We start from the raw sequence: 16,345 nt of genomic DNA on the forward strand, positions 1-16,345 counted from the left end.
TTAGTGTATTCTTAATCCCAAATGTAACTGTTTATAACCTGAGATCTTCGGCAGATTTGCTGTCTACAATACATTCAGTACTTTCATGTTGGTTTCAGCAGTGGTTGCAGCCAGGGCCCCAAGGCTTTGGAGTAGCTTACTAAAGATCTTTGGGTTAGGTAGCTTTCTAACTGAAGAAAACACATGTAAATAGACAAAACTCAAGAAAATAAAAAAAAACATCTTTTACATCACATCAAGTTACAATGTTACAATGACATGCAAAGTAAAATTACAGTTTTTACCTATGGAATTGAACACAAGCTCTCTGTAGGTATTATTTCCATAATGTTGGCAGACACTATAATAACAATCAGAGCCCGTCAGTGGCAAAAACAAGCACTTTTAGTAGACATACATTGACTGGTGCATTTGTCCCAGAACGTTAGCTGCATTGCGACCTTTGCAGCCCTTTTCACAAATATTTTTGCATCTAACTAAAATGAAGGGTTTATTTCAACCAAACCAGAGTTGGTGATTGTTGGAAAGACTAACAAAGTCAGTTTCGGTGAGTTTTGTTTCTGTTTCATTGGTTTGGTCTGAGATGCTGGAGCTCTAGTGCGACATCTAATGGCAAGTGAATTTTGTATACATAACCTTTTTTAAAAAAGTAAAAAAAACCCAAAACATTAAATCAGTTCTGTTGCAACTTGCAGCGATTCTGTATTTGGTTGTTTTCTGTATTTGAACTTGTTTTGTAATGCAGTGCATTGAGCTCTCAGGGCCACCGTACAATTTGAAGACAATTGAAGGCCCAGATGAGGGCTGTACAGTGGAGCTTTATGTGAACAGAGAAATCAATAAGCCCTAATGTAAAGCTAACAAAAACATCCTTACATCAAATATTCACATTCATTACTAGATTCAAATAAGCCGAGGGCTGTATGGATGCCCAAAATGTACCCTACACCAGTGTTTCTCAAATGGGGGTTCCCCTAGGGGAAGTACTGCAGGTAGCAGTGAGCACTGTAGTTTTAATTTTCAATTCTGCCCTTTTCAAATTGTTGAATGCTGTAGAACCTCACAGAAGATGAAACATTCACAATGATATATTGTATTGTATAATATTGTACCTCTTTTATATAAGCTTTTTTTTTTTTTTTTTTTACAGAAGTGTTGCTCTGGTCAGGGGGTACATTATTTAAAAATAGTCTGACAATCACTGCCATACACCACAAACCTAAGGAAAAAAAGAAAAGAGTAAACTGTTTAAAATATTTCCCATCGGCCAGGTTCGTCCATTGCAATGAGACCCTGTTGCTTGTGGAGAATATGACACTGAGGATTTTTTAAGCCCTAGTTTACACATGCATCAGCTTTTTGTTTTAATGTGCGTGCTGCTGATGACAAAACTGGTTCTGCTTTCACTCGTAGAACACAAATTTAATCTACCCACAAATAAACTGCCAGAGTTATTACTTGTGAGTGAGAGTTGATATATCCTTCAGCGACTGAATAAGTCAACAGCCACAGAAAATAGTAAATGAAGACACAAGAGAAAAAAAACATATCAGCATATTAAAATCATTTATTGTGCTCCAGAAGAGTAATTACTATTTAACCAGAAAGAAAGACAAGTGACAAATAATCTACATTACAAATGCCAGACCAGCTCACATAGTGCCCCCCTGTTTCACATGGCATTCAAAGAACAAATCCACCTTTTAGTTTTCAGACTGCTAGCAAAAAAAACACCTCTCAGGATGAATCTGAGGGTTTGGTTGTCGTCGTCTCTGCTGCGATTTGAGGTTAGAAAATGGCACGTTGCGTTACATTCATTCGCAGTGCTCGTTCCTCCCCTCCCCGCCTGTTCCCGTACACTACAGCACAGGCCGACTGTTGACCATGGTCAGGGCAGATTTACACTGGAACAAAAGTGAAGCGTCCCCCTAGAACAGGGTTTCTTAAGTGTCTTCAGTCCCAAACTGTGTGGATTCATACTTACCCTGCTAGACTGGCTCATTAAAACATACTTGTGTTGGGTTTTAAACAGAAACGACTGAAGAAATGCTACCTGGATAGGTTCGGAGTTCCCCTCTTTGAATGGCGGACACAGTTTTTTAAAGGAAAGTGACTTTGGATCAGAGTCATTCAAAACTCTGGGGCAGACTTTTATCTTACATCTGGCATTTGGATGTGTTTTCAGAATGAGCGCTCTTACAAGTACATGGCCAATAAATCCAAATTCAAGTCTGATTCAGGACAAGCCAGACATCAAATGACACATAAAAGAAACACAATATGAAAAATCTCAACACAGAAACACAAATTAGGCACATTGCAGAAAATAAACACTGATGGATAAGGTGTGTACAAGCCTCAGTTACTTCAACTGAAAAATGAACAATATCAGCATATGAATATCAATGTACATACACTCAATAAGGGCTGACATATATATCTGAAGGTAATGTGTTTAAACATTTACAAATCCTATGCTGCACCCATTCAGTGTCCTTGACGAGGATGCAATATCTGGAGGAAATATTTTTTTTCATGGCCTCACCAACATGAATCCAGTCATGAACCAGAGACTAAATTTGATGAAAAAAGGACATAAAAACAGGTGTATGTTTAAGATGTTTTATGGCCCAGTGAACTTAAACAAAAGCTATAGCCTCCTCCTTAGAAAAAAAAATAATCATAATGTTCGCTGTTAAAACTGCCACAGCATATAAACAGTATAAAACCTGCGATTAAATTTCAGCTTCTTTTCATATTTTATTTGCTCGTTTAACTATCCGGTCGTGTTTTACTGTTACTAGTTCTTAGTTTAAAGGCCCAATGTAGCCTCTATCAAAGGGTGGGTGGGTGAGTTGTCCTGCCTTTAAAAAGAGCTTTTAAAAGAACTTTGGCAAACTGGGTTTCAGTGGTGAGCTACAGTGCCCCGCAATGGTGTAAATTGTTCCGTGTTTCCCATTTTGAGAGAAGTAGAGAGTCCTGGGGGGACACTGAATACTTGGCAAAGACTTTCTTCCCCATGCAGTTTGCATTTCTTTTGTTTCTCAATAATATATGACCCCTTTCAAACAGGATTACTTTTTTAGTTAAAGATTAAGACATTTGGGTGGGGATCAGAGTAAAATCTTTAGTTAATTTTTTAAGTACAATTTTGGAATTTCAGAAATATTTGTCAATTTTAATGAATAAATATTTGTCAATTTGTCAATTTTAATGAATAAGTCTTATGGGATAAAGTAGTTTGATCAAAAGACCTCTGTTCATGGCCAACAAATAAGTTTAGATGTAGAGTGTTAAAATGAAGTGTTAATTGCCGCTGCCTTGAATAAAAGTAACACAGTCTCGTAAAATCAAAGACATGTTTGTTAATGTGAATGGCAGTATAGCTTGTCTGCTCTTACTTTTCAAGATGGTTTGAAATTAAAGGAAGATTTCTTTCTGTTTTAGTTTGCTCATTATTAACTGTTGTTAGCACTAGTTTGTGAAGTCTGAGCCCTTGCTCCAAAGCATAAATGTTGTTATAATAAGTGTGAGCTGAGGTCAAGCAACAACACCATTAAAGGTACCCTGTGGAGATTTTGACCACTAGTGGCGCTGATGAGCAATGTTTTGATGAGAAAGGCTGCGTTCACACTGCAAGCCTTGGCACTCAGTTCTGTTTTAGCTTCCTTGGCTGTTAACATTATTTTTTATACGTTTAGCTTAGTCTGATGTGTTTTTAGTGTTTTACTATTTGATGTTGTTTTGCTGCTTTTATGTTTTTATGTAAAGTGTCTTTGAGTATTTAGAAAAGCGCTAATAAATAAAATGTATTATTATTATTATTATTATTATTATTATTATTATTATTACTTAAAGATCAGATTCTGCTGTGAACAGGTCACGGTGCCGAAGTAACCCTCATAAAAAACGTAGATCTAGAGTGACATAAAAATCACATGCATTCGGACATGATTGTTTACACTGAGGACACATTGTAAAAAAATCTGACCTGTTTCAGATTGGTACCACATATGAAAGTGGCCTGAATCAGAATTGAAAATATCCCATGTAATTTGTGCTGAACATACTTTCATGAAAAAATCTGAGCCATATATGCATAAATACATAGCAAAAGATCTGATTTGGGACGCCTGTACCTGCAGTGTGAACGCAGCCTAAATCCCAGTATTGTTGGTATTTTGTATTTTTTGGTACCAGCGCATCAGGATCATGGAGGCGAAATTTCTAATACTGCATGGGCCAGCAAAGCATATTGACAGCTGGGGAAGGTAATGCACAATAAAAACTAACAATATGACAATTATAGAGGAGCAAAAAACTGAGGAGAGCTAGCTTTCCAAACATTCACAAAACAATTTTATGAGGTAGGAAATGCATTTGATATGTGTGTTTTCAACTAACTTTTCAAGAAAACATTGCAAAAACCTCATAGTGAAAACTTCACAGGGCACCTTCAATACCTGACTAACTGCCACATGTAAGAAGATATAAACAGCTGACCCGCCACATGTAGCCTATAGTTTATTAACACTAGTGAGAGTTAATGGTGAAAAAGATTACATTAGCTTGTCATTAAAAGCAGATTTCCTCAAATACTGCTGCCAAAGAGCAAATTATTTCACTTGAAATGACTATGTCAGATGCCTTGTCTATCCATACCCATTTTTGGGGCTGTGAAGAGTTTCAAGGGCAACTGCTATAAGTCTAGTAGCCTGTTAAGCAATGAATCAGATAGCATGCTATCTATCTATCTATCTATCTATCTATCTATCTATCTATCTATCTATCTATCTATCTATCTATGACTTTTCTGCATCCAGACACTAATGGACAAATGCTTCTGTCTCATTGAAGGTGCTGGGTCCTCTCTGTCAGTGAGTGCTTCCTCCCAGTCTTTGCTATTACTGGAACTGTGTATTCTTTTCTCTTCTCAATCATCAGGGATGCAGCGGCTAACTAGTGCTTCAATCAGTCATGCTAAGGTCTACTGTAGCTGACTCAATTTCTAGCTCAAGCTTTAATCCATCTCCCAGGACTCTTATGGAAGTTTTCAGTGACATAAGTTACGCTGTCATTAGCTTTCTCAATCTGTACAGCCAGCCTCTCTTCAGGGCTATGAAGGTCATCCGATGCTTCCACTTTCAAAAGTTGCAGTTTTTCTCACTAATGATCTGCTGTTTTGGTGACTATGCTTCTCCTCCGTCAGTTGTTAGGCATGATAAAGCTATTTGATGCATTTCCTCACTTATATAACCCTTGATGCATGAGTCATTGCAGCGCCTCCTCACCAACACCTCTTAAGTCTGTCCATCTAGTTTTACATCCTCAGGTGATCGAGCAGGACTGCTTGTTCTGTAGGAGACAAACTAGGACTGTTCTGTTTGTATGTACTCACTGCAAGTGCTCAGCCTTGTTAGTAACTGCCACCATCCATGAAGCTCAGAGCAGCTTCTAGCAATTTGCATTTTTAATTTCAAACATGTCAGGTGCTGACCAGCACTTCTCTCACGCTACAGTTGGCTTGCATTTATCAGCTATCATCAATCAGACAATTGAACGCATGGCAAGTTATTAATTAGCATTCATCCTCAGCTGTCAGCTACTTAGCATGGCCCTGCAATTGCGTGACTATTTACCCATCAATGCAATTACATGTTTAATTCAATGGGTGGCCCTTGCTTTGCCCCAATGGCATTTCTCTGGAGAGAGGTGTCTGAATTGGGCAGGTACTCACTAATGTACTATCCAAATCCCTGTGATATTTTGATGGTACTTCATATTTACCAGCAGCATGTTACTGATTTAGTAATGTGGAGTCAATTGTATTTTTCACTACAACAAAATTACTGTAGGCTGTTTAATATATTTTTTTAAGCTAATACAGTTTTACAGTCCTAACGTTCAAAGTGAAAAGGTTTATGGTTTAGGCGTCTTGTAGTGCAACATGACAAAAATGCAGATGTGTCATGATCTAGAATGGTATTTAGTCTAATGGATTTAGCATGAATGTTTCCCATTTGTTTTATAAATTATGTTTGGGGGAGGGCATATTTTTTTTAAAAATTTTTGGTTTGGGAAGGGGTTTTAATTTTTTTTTTGTTTCGCAATGATAAACAATCGTGGTGAATTTCGATTATCGGGAAATTATTGAATATCCTCATGTTTGTGACTTAAAAAAGCTGTCTATTTCGCTACCATACAGTTCGAATTTGCATTCCTGATTATTTGGAATTGCTACAAGGTGGAGCCTTGGATTCTGAACTAAAGAATGACATTGAGATGAGGTGCCCATCTGTGATGCAATAAAATTGTTTATTAACTCAATGTAGGCCATTTTAAGATTTGAAGCATATTGATGATTATCAGGATAATATTGTGAATTGCTTTTAATTTGGACAGGATAATTTTTCACATCGTGAAATCTAGTCTGATCCCAGCATAGAAAGATCTATGTATTAAGAATTTCTTGGTCATTATATTGTCTTGCGGCACTGACAGTAGGCTACCCAGCCAACATCAGCATTTCATTTTCTTCCAAGGTCCACCTCCACATCTTGTGAAAAGTATTTCAGCCATTGGCTTGGGTTACAAAAACAAGGTCATCTAGTTTTTTTATATGGGACATATAAATCTTGAGTCCAAGTGCGGGCAATCAGGGTGTTAGTCTATATACAATATCTTGAGTAGAGAGCAAAACACTCGGAAAGCCCAGGCCTAATTACTTAGCACATGGTTCTGTGTGAGGGTGTTTGCACACATGTGTTTTCATTTGCATGTGTGTTTATGTGCGTTGGCAATCAGTAAAAGGGCGAGGTGAGTGCTCAAGCTAGAAAGCTAGTGAGTGGCCTGTCGACGCATTGCCAACAGAACCTACTGGACAAATTGTCACCAGATTCTGAAATGCACACTTTTTTATGTTGTTGGCTTGTTTTTATAGAAAAGGGGCATTAAAAAAAGTCCCTGGCCCATGAGGATGATGTGTGATAATAGCCTCAGAATCTTCTTTTTGTGTTTAAATCCCAGATCAAGCCCTGCTGGTTCATTTCATCCAGAGAAACAATCTGGAGCCAACAGATGTAATTAGTTTATTCAATTTTAATCTTATCCCAAAAAGCAACACTCCCTATGACAGACTAGATTTCATCCCCTCATCCAGCTTGTCTGCTGCAGTGTTATACGGGGTAACAGTAGTCTGCACTCATTACTTTGAATGACTGCACAGTGCCTGTGAGCCAGCCAAAAGGGGCAGGATGTATTCTCACAACAGAGGCCTACACATATACACTTTAGTGAAGGGAAAACAGGGAGACAAGCATTGCTGCTTACCAAGTGGCATCCCTGCGCCAGAATACAGATCTTATATCTGAGCACAATAGGCTCGCCATCCAGGGTATTCCTCTCTCTGTCTGTTTTGATGCTCACCACTTTACCCCAGCAATGACTCTTAAGCGACTGGATCCGACTGCAGTCTGCTTTGCTGTATGACACACTCCTACTCTGGTGGCTAACGATGTTAGCTACCGAGGCTTCGCTGACCTAAAGATGTTAGCGATGGCAGACAGCCTTACAAGAGACGGTAAACTGAAGGAGGTGTGGACGTGAGGGGAAACCGTTTTGCTAAACAGTCCAACCTGTCAGCTCAGTATAAAAGATAAAACAGTAGAGGATCTTTAGTAGAAAAAGAGTGGGGCCAAAAGAAGAAAGGTAGTAGCTCTTTAAAGTTAGAGGTAAAGAGGGTTGACTGTGGGTCTCAGCTGTTAAGGGAGGCCTGTCTTCTTCTTCTTTCCCATAACACAATGTGCCTCCAACAATGATGAAAACTAAATAAAGAGTGCATCATGGGAATTGACCTACCCTGACCCTAGCTCTTCCTCCCATCCACCTGCTGTGCATTTCCAGAGAGTTCCACTCAATGTGATCTGTCTGTGCTTGGCCTTTGACTTGTATTAGTCATGTTCATGTTTAAACAGCTCTGCAGAACCTGGCTGGATAACAGAAAAGAAAAGCTACATAGCCCAGAGATTCAATACTTTCTCCTTCCATTTTTTTCATAACAATGGGCATCCACTGTGACACTCAATCAACACACTTTCCTGTTAACAAAAAGAAAAATGGGCAATGGAATAAACAGTGCAGGTAATTACTTCTATACGGTAAAGTGGTCCAATAGGTAGAATAGCAAAGAACACTGATCTCAACTGAAGGTACGATGAGTTTGATTGATACAGTGTAATGTGATTTAACCACTATCAAAAAGTAGTACCAACACACAGAGTACAAAACTAGTCCTTATATGCCCAGCTCCACTCAAGCTATATTATGTTATGCAAGAAAGTTTTACCATATCCCCGGCCCCTCCCCTTTCTGTGCCCAACTCGAGCCCACAACATCCACAACCTGGAACTGCATTTCCCATGGTCCTGCGAGGGAGTGTATTTTCCTGTAATCCAATCAGGAAATCCGTCTGAAATTGCTCCAATGCAAGGGAGAGGGTGAAAATTATTCTTAATAATGACATAATCAGCAGAGCAGCCATCAAGCAGATAAATTGTCATGCGCATCGTGCTAAAATATCCAATTATCCTTTGTCCCCCAGCTCTCTGTGTTGAAGTTGGAACTGCCAGAAAGCCAGTAGGTGGATCCCCACTTCCCACTGGTTCAGTCCTGCTGGCAGGTTTGCAGTATAGACGCCCCCCACGAGAAGAGGGCTTAAACAGCCTTGGTGCTTAGTGTACAGATCTAGATATGTAAATAGGTTCTATACAATAAAATTGTTCCCAATCCTCAAAAATAAATGGATGAAAAGTATCTGTAGACATTTTTTTCCCCTCAAAATGGTTCCATTGTGCATACAGGGTTTCTTTTATCCTTGAAGTTTTGAGTCCTTCCTTTGCCCTACTCAACAATTGTTTTTTGCTTTATCTTACATAGCCTCCATTTATGAAGTTAACACATGCCTAAATTGGTTTGCTCTGCATCTACTCTGTGCCCCACAAACAGAGTAATCTGCAGTGCGATGCCAAAGGAAAACAATATGTTTTCTGTCTTTTACAAAGTGCTCCCCTCTTCTCACCTCCGAGGCGTGTCTGATGCTCTGTTCTGCTTCCAGATAATACTGTCAAGCAGTCATTTGTCAAAAGATCCCGAAGGCCATATCTGTCGCTAGAAAGAAAAAGTAGTTTACTGTACTTTGTTTTGCTGCAATATCAGAACAAAAATAAGAATAAAAAAACATCCTCCTCCTGTTTAAGCTTGTAAGGTTGTTTTTCTTCAACTCCTTATTTGTACTTTTTTTCTTCTTATCTTTTGATTTTTCTACAAAAACATAATTATTCTTTTTTTTTTTTTTATCCTCTGGTCCGAACCCCCAGAAATCCCTTGACTATATTCCCTCAGGTATTAACAGGCTGTCGTACAATCCCAGTGTAATTCCATGGGTGTCTGGCAACTCCAGGCTGGCGTTTCAGCTCCTGACATATCTGCATTTGTCAGCATGACGGCCTTAAGTCTCTGCTGCAGCAGCGGCGTTAGATTTTGCCTCAGCCATCAGAGTCCTGCCTGCTGGGTGCATACACAAGGCTATACCCGGGTGGTGGAGTGTGAATGTGGGTGTGGGTGGGGCAGGGTGTTATTCTGCCCGCTGCTGGGGAAGGTGTTGAAAGAGTGGAGCGAAGTGAGCCCCCCCATGGTGCTCGGGATCATGGTTATGGTGTTTGGCGTCATGAGTGGGATGTCGTCCGGCGAGCGCCTCATGGCCAGAGTATAGTCCGGCGGGCAGGCAGTCCTCAGCACCATGTCATGCGGGTGCATGGAGTCACCAACCCCCCTGCAGTCCCGGTCCAGGTCTGAGTGTTGCTTCATCTGCAGGGACATGATCTCCTCCTCCTGAGTGTGAGCCAGGTCGTTGGCGGCACTTCGCTGGGGGCTGCAGCGCCTGTGGACATCATGCCGGCGCTTGTCCTTCTTGTAATACAGTGCGGCAAATGCCAGAATGTTGAGGAAGAGCAGGGAGGCTCCTACGGCGATTGTCACAGATAGCTCAGTGGAGTAGTCACGCTGGTCCACCAGGTGCGGTTGGTTGTGGCTGTCCTGGGTCTCGGTGGGGAATGGAGTTGGGTTAGGGCGCTTGGTCACCAGAACTTTGGTCTTCGGGGTGCGGTTGGTAGCCTCAGGTGGAGGAATCTGAAGACAGAAAGAACAATAGTCAGTATATATGTGATATGAAGAGTCTATACAATATTGAAGTAGATTAGCATTGCCACATGCAAATTAGTCTGTAACCCCTCAGTTCATTGCGATCTCCAATCAATCAAGGGCCGCAATTGGATTTAGAAATTTCTACGTCTATTTTCTAGCAGGAAAAAATTGGCGGGTTGCTCACAATCTTTCTCAACTTACAGATACACAGTGAACAAAAATGTTTTTTTGTGAATACTTGAACAGAATCAGAACTGCCTAGTTTGACAGGTTTATCTGATCTTTGTAGCTTGTGTGTTGCCCAGGATGAATCTGCAGACTAGATGCAATTGGATAGACCTACAACCAATCATATTACATTGGCTTTATATGGGCTGTATCCAAGGCTGGTGAAATCCTTTGAATGGAAGGATGATGTATCTGCCAGAGCAAATGAAACATCACCAACTCATCTGGTTGCCAGGCTAATATTCAAGTATGTATAGTCTGAGAAACTTCAATCTGCCTTGTGCTAACGCAATCTGAACCTTTTAATCAGATTTATTTGGAAAATAAAGGCCCAGGGCATCCAAATAGAAAGCCAAGCTTTGGCCTTTAAACCTACAGCCAACCTTTCCAACCTGTATTGGATATTAGATATTTTTTGCCCTCTTTCAAAATAAAATTGTGTGTTTTATGAGTGTGCATTGCATTAGGTATGGAGCTACAGCAAGGAAGTGGCTAGTTGAGTTTGGCATAAAGATTTGAAGCAGGAGGAAACAGCTAGCTTTGCTCTGTCCAAACTTAGAAAGTAAGTTCCTATCAAACAACAACTTGCCATTGTTTTTGGCAGTTTGTTTTTTGGTTTTGGACCTTATGAACTGGACAGTACTAGACTGTTTCCCTCAGCTCTAAGTCTGCAATGCAAACCTAATAATCTCCTTGCTCTAGCCCTATTAATGCACACAGATGAGAGAGGTATCCATCTCTGCATCTAACTCTTGGCAAAGAAGTGTATTTCCCAAATTGTTGAACTATTCCTTCTAGTATTTGAGCTGTTGTTCCTCTGGTGAGGACAATACATTAGATTATATTCATATTATTCTTTAATCAAATCAGAGTTCAAAACATCCATCAATCCATCAATGATACCTGCTTATTCTAAAGGGTCACCGGGGTGGGTGTGGAGACAATCCTAACTGACATTGGGCGAGAGGTGGGGTACACCCTGTACAGTTCACCAGTCAATCAGGGCTGACACATAAAGACAGACCACCATTCACACTCACATTAACACCAACAGGCAATTTAGTGCCACCAGTCAACCTAACTCTAGTCTTTGGACTGCGGGAATGAAACCAGGGCACCAGAAGTAAAACAACGGAAAGAACATGGAGACAACGCAGAGGCCACAAACACTGCAACACTGTGCCAGCCCAGATTAAAAAAGAGGATGCACACAACTTCTCATTATCAAATCCTCAGATTCTGAATTTAATAACTGCACAAATATCTACTCATAAACCAGGTCATAGATAGTGTGTAAAACTAATGTAAATCCCTGCAGATTACAGAGTATCTTCTTAAATTATTATCCACTAGTTCTTAAATCATGGTAATAACTTGCATCACTTGATAATACAGAGTCGCTCCTAAAAGTGGTTTAAAAGTAATACCGTCTATAGTGTGCTGTCTCTTCTCTTGCCCATCTTATACTGCTTAGGGAAGAGAATCATTTATTCTGCTTTCAGTTATGAAAAATGATTCATGTATGTTTTGTTTTTTTTTAGCAATCACTACACAAACAGTATCAATAGACTGAGCAGCCTATAACTCAACTGAACTTAAAACTACATTTGTATTAACTGATAACACCTGAGCTGCTGTTTATGGTATTAAAAAGTATAGAATCCCTCTGATAACTCATAGTAAACACCTCTGTGTGACTTAAAAGCAGCTTCCATTCTTGTAGCACTTTAACATGCCACATCATGTCTAGTAGGAGCTCACAAGAGGCACTTGAGGGCAGGATTAGACAGGAGTCGGGTCAACAAACAATCTGAATATTGCATTATCATAGTTTTTTAAGTTGCTTGGGTCTATTCCAAAACCTTTGCTGTGGAGGGAGCGCCTCAGGTAGTTAATTTTTAGAAGGAGGGTGAGATATAGATGATTTAGTACCGACCTTGGTGGTGGTGGGGATGAGCTGGGTGACCTCATTGAGGCTGTGCAGATGAGGAACCAGCTCCAACCACAAGTTGACCTGAGGAGAGGAGAGAAAATATGAGGTGGCAGAGAAAATTAAGGGATACTGATACTGAAAGCTGCCTTGAGACGAGCATACCAAAGTCAGCATGGCATTACATTAGGAGGAGAATGTAGTCATTTTGGCAACTTAGATCATAAAACCTAGAGAAGAAAACTACGGACGTATGAAAAACTGCTAAGAAAAAATTCATCTTCAGAAGCATGACTACCTGATAATAATAATAACCTAATATAATTGACTTTTAGATAATTAGATGTTTTTCAAAAGACTACAGTTAGATCAAAGTAAAAAACAAATATGTCTCAATGTATTTTTTTTTTTTTTAAGTTGTGCAGCATAGGTTACCACCGTGATCTATCGCAATTGAAGGTAAGTCAGCTTCGTGATACTAATGGCTATCATCAGTAATAAGTACTGAAAGTGTTAAACAGACAAGATGCATTCAGTAATATTTAACTGTACCTTGTTAGCACGGTAGTGCTCTTTGACCCTGGGCTTCAAGCCAATGTGCAGGTACAGCTGGTCCTTCTGGTTGTAGCGTGTCCATGCCACTTCTTCAAAGCGGTTGGGCTTGGTGTGGATGAATTTGGTGTCCTGGGGGACAGGTTGGTTTGGGTCCCTGACAAAAAGAGTATAGGAGGAAAGAGTTTTCAATAAAATAATTCACAGAGGTGAGATCTGTTGACGATTTATGGCAGAACAGTTACACAAGCATATTTGAAACAATGCAACAGTAGACACTTTGTCTCCCATGCATGACACAGTCCTCTTCAGGCCAATCAGTAATAGTTATGTCACCTTGTGGTTGTTTACTTTAGGGGACATGAAGAACTAAAGCTAAAATGAAGGAGAAGTGGACCTTTCGAGACACGACTCTGTTTATTAAATTTTTAATGTTGACCTAAGTGTAGCATCTCCCTCAGGCTAATCAGTGTAATTATGAAAATACTGGAATGCAGTGGTGAGATGCAGCCTGCAGGTTTCATCAAATATTAATCAACAGTTTCTGAGATATCACACCTGATAAAATCAAAAAAAGGTCAAAAGGGGTATTATTGCTCACAGATGATTGGTGTTCTAAAGATTCTGAATGAATGAAAAGGTCTTAAGAAAGCTAATAACCTGAGAAGTTTCCCCAATTTTAAGTTTTATTCAAATGCTAAAGAAGATTTGCATGACACAGTTTTTAAATTATGGATGTCTCAGTGGGAGCGAACATATTTATATATAATTCATACATAAAAAGAAGCTTCCAGCCAAGGAATATGTTTGGGTAAAGAGGCACTTCAACCATGCTGATAATTTCCATAAAACATATGCTTCAGTAGGTGCTATAAACTAAGCTACAAAATGGCTACTATTTTATGTACAATCTACTTTTGATAAACATTAAAATGAAGCCACAATAACACAAGAATGAATAACACTGTAAATGCAGTTCAGCAACCCCATATGAAGTCCCCTCTTATATACAGAGAAGCTCACAGAGCACATTTTGCATTGGATCCTGTGCTAGATAGACCCACTTATACTTAATCTGAGCAGAGCCAGCTATGTGAGCTATGGAAGCCCATTCAGACCCACTGAGCGCCCCATTGTCTGAGAGCAGCATATGGAGCCAGCCAGACCCTCATCAAGAACACGCTTAACCATTCAAATTGGTGGCATAAATCTCCCAGGTACCCGGCATTCCACGTCAATTTGGGGTTATATATGTAGATCATTAGTGCCTTTCTGTTCCCCCAGGGCTACTGGGCAGTGCACAGAAAAAGCCAATGTCCCCCCATTACGCTCTCGAAAAACAATTACCGCCATGACTATATGCTGAAAGGCAACGTGACACAGAAAGGGGTGGGAGGAGGGTGGATTTTAATTTTGTCCCAGCGAGATGTCACTCTTCAGGCTACGGCCATTAATTAAGAATGTATTTGAAGATATGTTGAGGGTATCTACATAGAATACCAATTACACTGCACAGTCCATAAAACATGATAGCACAATTCACTACTCCTGCTCATCAAATGTAGGTTAATATTGAGGAAACAAAATTACAATTAAATGATCAATTAGTTCATGGTCTTGTAATGGCAATTGCATGTTGATCAAGTGCTGTAAGACTGACTGCAACACATGCCCACAAAAACTGCTTAAATAACCCTTTGGCTGACCTTTTATAGAGCTACGTTATATATATGAACATGCTTCAGGTTGCATAGACAATCACAACGCAGATGATTTAGGGAATACTTTTAAATCAGAATCACACACACCAAGGGCGGCTGTGGCTCAGAGGCAGAGCGGGTCGTTCCTTAATCGGAAGGTTGTGGGTTCGATCCCCGGCTCCTGGTGCCACATGACGAAGTATCCTTGAGCAAGATACTGAACCCCAAATTGCTCCCGATGCATCGGTGTGTGTATGAATGCTAGTTTCTGTTTGATGGCCATCACTGAGTGAATGTGTGTGGAAGGGTGAATGTGGCACGTGGTGTAAAAGTGCTTTGCGTGGTCAGAAGACTAGAAAGGTGCTGTACAGGTCCAAGTCTCATTTGTGGTGCAATTTATAGAACACATTTTCCACATTTCCTGCTTTTCTGTGGCGCAACTCTTAGAGTTCATTCAATTAATTTACATGTAATTAAGTAATCAGGTTACCCAGGTAATCTCAGTGCCCATTACCTTGTTTCAGTAAAGATAGGAAGACTCATGGTGAATTACAGCCGGGTAGAGCTCATGCAGCAGTTCAGTAATCAGACTCCTCTAACTCCTCTGACCTTGTTTTGGAACCATGGCTTTCTTATTTTAACTGTAGTAGTGAAAGAAGGTGCTGTGTCTGTCCTGATTTTTGTTTTTTGGTGTGTGTCTGTGTCGGAGCAGACCAACAGTGTAGGAAGGAGAGGAGCATGATGGTGTGTGAATTTGACAATTAGTCTACATCAAGAGGATACTTTTGTTGGGTTCAATCAGACGTTGGATGGAATCATTTAAAATATAGGGATGCATCGCTCTGTGTAATTATCTCTTCTGTTATCCACCTCCTCCGCTGATTATTGAAGTTTTTTTTACACTTGCGTGTACCCGATATATAGCTGATTAGAGACCCTATTTGCCCTTTATGTAGCCCTATACATAGCCAATAAATTGGTGTTCCCCAGGAGAATTCTACCTCAGGTTTCTCCAATACCACACCCTGATTACAGAAACCACGTCTCTTGAATACAATACCCTGGTTACAGGAACCAGGTTTCTCGAATATCTTACCCTCAATACAGACCCCAGGTTTTGTATGACATTTAGGAAATCACCTTACTGGGGAAAACTGACTATAACCAACTTACTTGAATCAAATCCGAATAGAGTGTTATATCTCATTCATACTCCCCTCCACTAGTTGGCAGACATCCCATACTTAGACCTTAGCTCAGAAATACGTCATGCTTCAATACAAAATGTTCAAAGAAGTTCCATCCAAACTGTTGGGTGAGAAACCGGAAAAAAAATCATAAAAATAGTTTTGTGGTGTAGTAATAGTTCTAGTTTACGACTGTTGGCTTACAATTTACTTTCCCCTGTTCATTTGATATGTGGACAACATAGCAAATGGATGGAAGGGGTTGAATCTGGTGAAATAAGTTCAACTCTCTTTCAAAATATCAGGTATTTCATGGAAATTACATAATCCAATATGGCCGCCGCCATATGACGTCATAATATGCAAATTAGATGGGGAAATTTACTCCCTAGATAAACTCTAGGTCATTCTCAATATTTATCTCATTTACACTTTGTCTCTATCTCAAACCACTTTCAAGCCAGAGCCTCCTGAAATTTAGATGTCAAAATCTAGTATATTTAAAAAGTCCACCAAAATCTGCTACTATTACTATAGTTGTAATTGTC

The 16,345-nt window shown here is 39.9% G+C and overlaps 1 protein-coding gene across 3 annotated transcripts in view; it reads right to left on the bottom strand.

The window, feature by feature from the left end:
• Window positions 1-6,145: 6,145 nt before the first annotated feature.
• Window positions 6,146-16,345, bottom strand: part of nlgn1 (neuroligin 1) — a 337,761-nt gene continuing 327,561 nt past the window's right edge. For all 3 annotated transcript variants that reach the window (XM_051377794.1, XM_051377796.1, XM_051377795.1), the window contains 3 exons: window positions 12,911-13,067; window positions 12,365-12,442; window positions 6,146-10,185 (listed from right to left, as the gene is read on the bottom strand). In XM_051377794.1, coding sequence (XP_051233754.1) covers window positions 9,583-10,185; window positions 12,365-12,442; window positions 12,911-13,067 — 838 coding nt within the window. In that variant the 3' untranslated portion in view covers window positions 6,146-9,582. The remainder of the gene's footprint in view (window positions 10,186-12,364; window positions 12,443-12,910; window positions 13,068-16,345) is intronic.

The sequence above is a fragment of the Dicentrarchus labrax genome, unplaced genomic scaffold (assembly GCF_905237075.1).
Source record: "Dicentrarchus labrax unplaced genomic scaffold, dlabrax2021, whole genome shotgun sequence".
NCBI classification, from domain to species: Eukaryota; Metazoa; Chordata; class Actinopteri; family Moronidae; genus Dicentrarchus; species Dicentrarchus labrax.